Source organism: Tachysurus vachellii, chromosome 1 (assembly GCF_030014155.1).
Source record: "Tachysurus vachellii isolate PV-2020 chromosome 1, HZAU_Pvac_v1, whole genome shotgun sequence".
In the NCBI taxonomy this organism is placed as follows: domain Eukaryota; kingdom Metazoa; phylum Chordata; class Actinopteri; order Siluriformes; family Bagridae; genus Tachysurus; species Tachysurus vachellii.
In genome coordinates, this window is record NC_083460.1 from 2,390,609 (window position 1) to 2,400,088 (window position 9,480).

At 41.0% G+C, this 9,480-nt stretch overlaps 1 protein-coding gene and 1 non-coding gene across 2 annotated transcripts; one reads left to right on the plus strand and one right to left on the minus strand.

The window, feature by feature from the left end:
• Positions 1-220: 220 nt before the first annotated feature.
• Positions 221-6,107, minus strand: mffb (mitochondrial fission factor b). The gene is made up of 7 exons (XM_060867556.1): positions 5,910-6,107; positions 3,967-4,194; positions 3,421-3,590; positions 3,121-3,200; positions 1,939-2,103; positions 1,509-1,593; positions 221-1,257 (listed from the first exon to the last, which is right to left on the minus strand). Exons 2-7 carry the CDS (start codon positions 4,181-4,183, stop codon positions 1,126-1,128), a joined length of 849 nt encoding a protein of 282 aa, XP_060723539.1. The 5' UTR covers positions 4,184-4,194; positions 5,910-6,107; the 3' UTR covers positions 221-1,125.
• Positions 6,108-6,347: 240 nt separating this feature from the next.
• Positions 6,348-6,420, plus strand: trnav-aac (transfer RNA valine (anticodon AAC)). The gene has a single exon. It is a non-coding gene; the product is annotated as a tRNA-Val (tRNA).
• The last annotated feature ends 3,060 nt before the right edge of the window (positions 6,421-9,480 follow it).

Below are 9,480 nucleotides of genomic sequence, written 5' to 3' on the forward strand. Positions count from 1 at the left end.
CCATGGTAACTAACACCTTCCACAAAAAAAATATATATATATAAAAAAAAAGCGTTTTTGAAATAAATAAATAAATAAAATAATAATTAAAAAAGTGGGGTGCTAATACTTTTGCACGCGTCAAACAACGACATAGGATTTAGGAGAGATTAAGAATATTAACTGGATTCCATCATCATCATCATCATCATCATCATCATCAACAACAGAAAGAAAAACCTCAAGATCCACAAAATGTTTATTTAAATAAATAATAAACACAACACATACACCACAATCTGCTGGTGTTCTGTAACACACACACTGTACACACTCCTGATTCGTTCGTTAGCTTCTCCTTGTAACGTTCGTACTTTCAAGCACTCAGCGTTCGCTCTTTCTTTCTACCTTTCTTTCTTTCCATGTATTTCCATTTAATCCTTTATTTATTTTTACAATTCATTCTTTCTTTGAGCATTTAATTGAATTCGGTCTCTCTTTCCGTATTCTTTCGTTCGTTCCTCCTTTCTCGTCTTTCCTGTGACGCTCGACTCTCGCTCTATAAGCAGATGTTTATGTAGGAGTTACGGAAGGAGTCTCCGGTGTCAGTGGCTGTTTCTAGCTGCTGGAATGTAAGTGACACGTTAAAAGTAAACGTAACCGGATAAAAAACGCAACGTGTCGTCAGTTAACACGTTAAAGGGTGGAATAATTGCTACGCTATTAGACGAGGAACAGCAGGACATCCTGAAGTGATTCATTCTTTACTTAACCATGTCGTAACCGTGAAGGTGACGCTATTCTAAACACGTTCTCAGCACCAATCACCTACAAGAAATGATTTTTTTTTTTGTACATGAAGTTTGAACATTTTTTTTTACAATAGTCATATCCATATACATCAATACAGTTCTGTTTACTTAAAACTATTGGCACCCTCTCATTTTTTTTTTTGCTCGCACTATATTATTTAAAACGATCGTTTTAATAACGATCTATTTTCTAGCCTATGTCTGAGTTTAGACTTTAAGAATAATATCCCAGCGATATTGGTTACAGTTACAGTTATATACAAAAAGAAGCTCTGAGAGTCTGATTAAAAGCAGCCTGAGACGATGAGAAGATGCAGGTCGACGGCTCCAGAGGTCAGCGGCGTACCCACATCCACGCGTTGACCAGCCAGAATGCGGCGGTGAGGGAGTAGACCACCATCTCCCTCCTCACTCGCTCTTTCTGCTCGTGCTCCAGGACCTGAAGTCTACGGTTCAGTTTCACGATCTGAATCGACACGACACACAAAAGTCAGATACACAGACGCAAAGATAAATACTGTCTCTCTCTCTCTCTCTCTCTCTCTCTCTGTCTTTCTTTCTTTCTTTCTTTCTGTCACTCCCTCCTTCAGCACTCGGTTCTTGTGTCATTCATTCATTCTTCCTTTTAGCACTCAATTCTTTCTTTCTTTCTTTCTGTGTTCAGTGCTTCCATTCTTTCTCTTTTTTTTCTCTCGTGTTTACCGAGCTGGTTCGTACCTGTCGTCTCAGTGCTGGGGCGTCGGCTAACGCCAGGTCATCGGGAGTTCCTTCCAAATTAGCATCCAGAGTCACGAGTGTGGTCCTGATATAGAGACAAAATAAACACTCACAACTCACTGAGCCTCACTACAAACCTCACTACAGACTTTTCTACATAAAGCCCAGTCTGAAAGATCGTGTGTATGAAGAATCTAAACTGTAAAAGCGCAATGAATTCTGTGTAGGTGCTGCTCCGGCTACTCTTAGGGCTGACTTACGTTAAGCTGCTGCAGCAGGTGGCTGAATTTGATCTAGTTGTGTTTGCCCTGTGAGTTAGATTGTTATTCACAAGCAATGGTTTCTATGGAGATGACTATAGAGCGTAGCATCCATAAACAGGAAGTAACTATGCGGGGCGGTTGCTCTGTCCCAGCGTGCGAGAGCTCACCTGCGGTGCGAGTCATCCAGCATGGCCAGGACGAGGTCGTAGGCCCTGCGTGTGGTGAGCTGGATGTAGGACAGGACTCCGCCCACAGTGCCAACGCCCGGCCAGTCCTCGGGGGACACAAGAGGGGGACGAACACGCACAGGAGCGCTGGGAGACGGGCTCACGCTGACCGTCACACACACACACACACATAGGGAGGGGGAGGAATCACACGTTAGCACTAAAGACGCTAAAGGACTGCACACTCACACACACGTTCTTCTAGCAGAGTCGATATTAAAGCGCTTAACTAATTAAGTGCTCTTTAATTAGCTACCGCTGCTTAGTCTCGGTCATTAGGTTTCTACGGCTAATCAACATATCGTCGCTGTCGGGCGGAAACCTCGTATGTCCAAATTTGGTCAATTTCATATTTTTTCACATATCGATGCTATTGGTCAGTCCCCACGTGGGTCTGTTATTTTTACAAGTTATTAACCAATCTAAAGTCTTGAAAATAGCTTGAGCGCAAATCTCATAACTCCATTGGACACTTCAACTGTCCGCCTCTTCCTCACTCCGTGGGAGAGCTTCACGGCATATTTCTCCTCAAGAAGAGTCGCAACGAATCAACACGTCTTCTGAGGTAAATGTCTTCAAAACACTGGGCTCAAAGAAAAAAAAAATCTTGACCCCTGCTAGTTCTGGTGCTCGTCTGAGGACAGGAATTTAGTGCAAGACAATCCACTGCAACGCGGACTAAACCCTGTGCACTGCAGATAAGGTACGGCGTTTTTTTAATCTCCTGAAAAATAACGGTTTTGGAGATACGAGGATTCCTCCTGACAGCGACAATATTAAACTTAACGTTAAATTCTAAATCTTTGTCATTCTTCCAAACACTGTTTATAAAGTCTTCTATCCTACACACAGCTGACTGGAGCTTTATTTAATATTTACGTGATACTGGATCTAATAAAGTGATCAGCTGTAAACGCGGCGCTCGCACTAACACTTAGCTTAATCGGTTGTTTTGTCAGCTTTAGCGCTAGGCTTTAAAACAGCGTCACAGTTCCAGAACATTCCACATAGAACTAGAAACGCATGCACGTGTAATACAATAGAGGATTGTATACGCACTTTAACCTTATTCACACACACACACACACAGCGTGAGGCCGGTGTGTGTGTGTGTGTTCTTACGTGTAGTATTTGGCGATCTGGACGTTCTGACGAGTCTCGTTGGTGTAACGTTCACGCCGGGATCTCGTGCGAGAGTGAATCTTTACACACAGAGAGAGAGAAAACAAACACTAAAAATATCTTCTGTACAAATCAGACTCCAGACTTTCGGACCATATTTCTGGACCATGTCTTAAATTTTCATCTAATCCCCTGATTTAATAAACTGCATCTACGTTTAGGTTTTAAAAGCAGACCATAATACTTCAGAAGGACTTTATGTTTCGGTCCTAATGAGGTTTATTCGACGCATTTCTTCACCTCTTCTTTAAGCTGAGAAGGTTCTGGTAGCTGCTCAGGCTCCAGGAAGTCCAGAGGTTGGTCCTGGAGAGTGAGAACCCGTGGAGGAGCCTTCAGCTCCACGCTCTCCACTGGGATGGTCTGGATCAGATCAAGCTCTCGTGGCCTGAAGTGAAGATCAGCTTCATCTCCTGGAGCAAAGAAAAAAAACATAACACACAAAGCTACAGTCAGAGAAACATGCGACTGTGGAGATTAATGAGATGTTCATCTGCTGCTCGTTAGTCACACAGCTGACAGTCGACTAGAATCTTTTTAACACGGCACGTTTGTGTACCATATTAAATTTATCCTGCGGCTCATTCGAATTCTGATCCTTTTCTTACAGACAGACAGAAAACACCTGAAAACTTTGTTTTTCAGCTAAAAAGGAAAAGCCAATAAAAGGGAAAGTACGTGAAAGAAAAAGTCACTTTCTCTTCAAGCTGACTTTATCTCAACATTATGCGTCAGTGATAAAACACCTGCATGTTCACTTTGCCCTATCAGATTCGTTTGATCTACTACCTGCCACTACGATCCTGTCTGGAACCTGCATCATGGTGCTGTGGGATTCCTCAGAAAACTGGTCCAGTAGAAGTTTGTCCATCGACGAGTCCGGTCCGACTTTAAGCCTGTCCGGTATCCTCATCTGCAGGCTGATGTCCTCGGCGTACTCCATCTCGTAGTGCACGCGGCTTATTTCAGCCATGTCGCCCGTGACGGCGAAGTCGGCCTCGCTCATGTTCTGTACAGCTGCGAGATAAACGTATACACTGACTTTTGTTTCAAAGATTCTGTCAACCTCAAAGCTGATTATTTTCCCCATGACATCAGGCCCTGAATTGTTTTAATAATCCTCTTTAATACAGCAATTTGATGATGATTACAGATGCTTATTAATTACAAAGACATCTTGTACTTTTTATCCATTTAGAGCTACCTTAACAGCGCCATGATTTATTTCATGTATCGTAGAATATCGAGTTCTGATATTTTGGTTGGATGTCTATACTAATGTCTGCACTTTAAGTGAACTAACTGTTAAACTCCTGAGATTTGCAGATGATACTACGCTCATCTGTCTCATCCAAGACGGCGACGAGTCTGCATACCAGCAGGAGGTGAAGCGGCAGTCAGGACAGCCTAGAGCTAAACACCCTCAAATCTGTGGAGATGATAACGGACTTTAGGAAAGACCCCTCAACACTACTCCCCCCTCACAATATCCAACAGCCCGGTGTCATCTGTGGAGTCCTTCAAGTTTCTGAGCACTACCATTTCCCAAGACCTGAAATGGGAGTGCAACATAAACTACATTGTCAAAAAGGCTCAGCAGAGGATGTACTTTCTACGTCAATTAAGGAAGTATGTATGTTCTGCCACAGGAGCTGTTGATGCAGTTCTACACTGCAGTCATTGAATCTGTCCTGTGCACATACATCCATCACCATCTGGTTTGGTGCAGCAACAAAACAGGACTGGAACACACTACAACAGTAAAAACAGCAGAAAATATCATTGGTGCTCATCTGCCCACTCCACGGGACTTCACTAGTGACCCTTCTCTCAGGCGCTACAGAGTTTTGTTTACCAAAACTGCCAGACACAGGAACAGTTTCTTTCCCCAATCACCCTGATGAACAACTCACCATAATTATATTCCCTGCTTCATATCTATAAGTACTGCATTATCAGAACTGTCGGTCATCACATCATCCGTATACGTTACACACACTACCGCTGCTGTATATTGTACAAAAAGCATAATACTGTACAATATTGTTATTTACACTACCATGCACTTCTCACACTTTATGTACATAACTGATCAGTCATATATTCTGTATTCATATTTAATACTCATAATGTATTAACTACTGTATCACATCTACATAGTCTTGTATAGTCTGTATTATCTTGTATTGTATAGTATAGTGTTATTTATGCCTGTACTATTGAGAGTCACAAACAGCTGGAACTGAATTCCTTGTGTGTGTGAACGCACTTGGTCAATAAACCTGATTCTGATTCTGATTCTGATGTTAACGCTTCATGTGGCGTCATATCAGCAATGATGCGTAAAAAACAGTGATTATTGACAAATAGTACATAAATCATTAATTAAATAGTAAAAAAAATGCTAAATACATGTAAATAATAAATAGTTTATGATTTTATATAATACTTTATTTATTTATTATATATATATTTATACACACACACACACAAACACACACACACATACATATATATATAAATATATATGTATATATTATTTATTAGGACAAAATTATTACTAATTATTAGGACAAAATTTACATTTAAAAATTATTGTGTAAAAAAGAAAAAAAGACAATTTAGTGATTTTTTGGCATGTTTTACAGCTAGCATCATCAATGATATTATTATTATCAATAATAAAAAAAATATGTATGTTAAATTTAGCCTGACAGCTAACAGCTAATTACCTGCTAGCTTGACTGATCCGGATGTTGTGGTTCGTCTCCACTTCCGCTTTTACATGACAGAAGCTTCACTTACCGGATTAGTTTACAAACGAGATCAACAGGTCGGTCAAAATCTGTTTGACGAGTTCAATAAAGCGAGTAAAACCTGGTGGTGTGTAAAAGGCGTGAATCCATCCCTCCATCCCTCCATCCAACCTGCTGCGGGGCTGCGTTCCAATCCGCATTCGTGTTAGGGCTCCTACTTAGGGCGCCTACTTAGGGCGAAAAACCGGCCGCCATCTTTAGTGCGCTTTAACGACAACTAAGCCAGGGGTTGTTATTTTTTCTAGTTAGCTTAACTGGTTAGTTGGTATATGCTAGCCAAATAGATTTATACTCAATGTTTTGTATATACATTACCTATATATGCCTAATATATAACACCGTGCTTCCAGCTCAGTTCCCGTAGTGTAGTGGTTATCACGTTCGCCTAACACGCGAAAGGTCCTCGGTTCGAAACCGGGCGGGAACAGCTGTTTTGTTCTTTTTATATTTTTATACTAAGGAAATAGCGAATTGATTTATTTCTAACATTTAGTCATTTTTGAATTTACACTTTAACTCTTAAACGAACTCACCGTGTCATTGTAAACAACAGACTGCAACGTAGCCCAACACAAGGTTTAGAAATAAATCATTTTTATTTGTTTTCTTATACATTTACATTTACAGAATTTGGCAACATCCAGAGTGACGTATAAAAAGTGCTTTTAAGTCTCTGTTATTTCTGGTTCACAGTCTGGGTTACAGGCTTAACTCTGGGTTACAGATTAGTGGTGAAATCACGAAACGACAGCAGGTGGCGCAAAATTGCTAATAATCGTCCAAAGTCGTACACAACAGCGTCAAAATATTGTGTACCACTGACTATCAGAGCCACATGTGCTTGTAGGAATCTCATGGAAGACAATTTCTCCACTTCACTGGGAAGATTTTTTTTACTAGACTTTGGAATGTGGCTGTGTGGATTTGTGATCAATCAATCAATCTATCAATCAATCAACCAACCAACCAACCAACCAACCAACCAACAAATCAATCAATCAATCAATCAATCAATCAATCAATCAATCAATCAATCAATCAATCAATCAATCAATTAACCAACCAATCAATCAATCAATCAATCAATTAATCACAATCTTTAGTGAGATCAAATGTTGGGATGTTGAACTAATTTCAGTCCATCTTAAAGGTGTTCAGAAGGGTTGAGTCAGAGTCAGGGCTCTGTGCAGGACACTCGAGTTCCTCCAGTCCAAACTTAACCACCACACCATGACTTCATGGAGCTCTGGACCTTTGTGCACAGCAGCATTGTCATGTTGGAACAGGGTTTGGACTCAGTTCTAGTGAAGGGAAAATGTAAAGCTGCAGAACATACAGGGGTCAGGGGTCCACAAACAACACATTTGTACCTAATTATTGATTACTACAAGCTTTCTCACTCACAGTTGAACGGCAACAGGAAAGAAAATCACTGTTGTTGAACATGCTGTGTTTTTTTATCCGGTTGTAAATACATTTAAAGTTTAAGATGTTGGGAAAACGTTACAGCTGACACTGAAGACTCATTTCGTCGATGTTAATGAAGCGTGTAAACGTGTGTATGCTTATATGGCGTCCAATGTGAATTAGCTGTTACTATAGAAACGAAAATGTTTTGGAACACGCACATTCATATTAGGTCACGTTAGCAGGAGCGATCTATAGTGTTATAGTGATTCTGGATGGCGTAGCTACATTTACACACAAATTAGCTTCATAGGATATTAGCACACACTAACACACGCCCTTACTGAACATCACTTACGTTTACTCATTCTGGATCAAATCCATGTCACTGTCAGAGCTGCGTGTGTGTGTGTGTGTGTGTGTGTGACATTCGCATCACTGTCGCCCCTGAAAAATGGGTTTAAGGGCTTAGGGGTTAACCCATCATTTCAGTCAGCTCCCTCTTTAGAGGATTATCGCTCGCGCTCTCGTATTAGCACCTCGTGAGCTCTGGGCACAGCATGCATGTGTTAAGTCACTGCCGTGGGCTGAGCGTATGTTCGTGTCTGTGTGTGTTTGCATGTGTGCTGTGTTGTGTTGTAGTTCTCACACCCACTGAAAGATGCCAGTTTACACGATGTAATCATTTCTGTCGGCTAATTAAGGAAAACCGGAGACGCGGAGGCGTCTTGTTCAGTGGAAGAGATTTTATTTTTGCGAAATCCAGGAACAGAAAGTAGTGAAAGCGCCACGGAGACGGTGTCCCAGTTTGGTCAGCGAGCCACGGACGTGGAACTAAGAGGCTGTGAAAGTTTAATGACAGCCTGCCGTCTGAAATAATATCAGCTTAGTGTTTCGATTCACGAGAGATTTTGCTTCCAGGAATCTGAACGTAAAAACATTTCCCTTTGTATTTACGCTGTTTTGCTAACGATCGCAAAACAGAGAACAATCGCTATTTATCCAGAAAGCACAAAAAGCACAAAAAGATGCTGTAATTGTTAAAACCTGGTTTTAAAAAAAAACCCAAAACACTCGTACTGAATTTCTGCTATATTTTTCCCTGCACATGTGTTGTTGTATGCTAATATTAGCTGCAAAGCTAGTAATGCTAGCTAGCTTGTTTTCTGACTAATTTTGGTCGCTATGTTTACTGCTGCAGTGAGTTCTGTGGTTTTATTAGGAATTTGTGCAGACCGCAAAACGCATGAAATATTATAGGGTCAGCAGCTCAGTGCTCTGTGAGCTGAGGAAGGAGATTAATGCGCTTGCGTTACTGTTTCTATAGTAACCGTTAATTCTTAAAGTTTACGGAAGGAGTCTCCAGTGTCAGCGTCGGTCAGACATAAAGGTGTTTTTTTATCTTGGTTGTCATTATTAACGTCATTAACAAAATGGAACCGTTGGCAAATGGAATAAAACATAAAAGTCTAAAAAAAATATATATATAATCCTTCATAAAGCCTTAAATTTAATAGAAGAGGATAGATGACCCAGGACAATGTGATGGAACAGAAGGTCAGACTGAGTAAACCCCTGCTTTGTGTGTGTGTGTGTGTGTTTGTGTGTGTGTGTGTGTGTGTGTGTGTGTGGGTGGCCTCATTCTTTGTGTGTACACAGAATATTTTGGCTGTTTTTGCTCATGACATCGTCATCGTCCTGCTCCTCCTCCTCCTCCTCCTCCTCCTCTCTGCTGGATGCTTGTTCAGGAACAAACCCAGAAATAAAAAGAGAGAAAGAGAGAGAAAGAGAGGGAAGGAGGGGGAGGGAGGGGGAGGGAGGGAGAAGGTGAGAGAGGACATATGAGAAGAAAAACAACAGATCGCTTCCCCTCTTTATCCCTTTGTGTCGACGGTGTTAATCCACCAAGCTCAGGCTCCTGTCCACTCTCGCCTCGTAAACAAATCTCACACACTCTCTCGCTTACTTCTATTTGCTGTTTTCCTACTTTCTTTTTCACTTCCTGTTGTTTTTAAACATTTAAACATTGGAATTAAACTTGGAGTTGTCGATACGTAACAAAGAATGTTTTCATATGTAA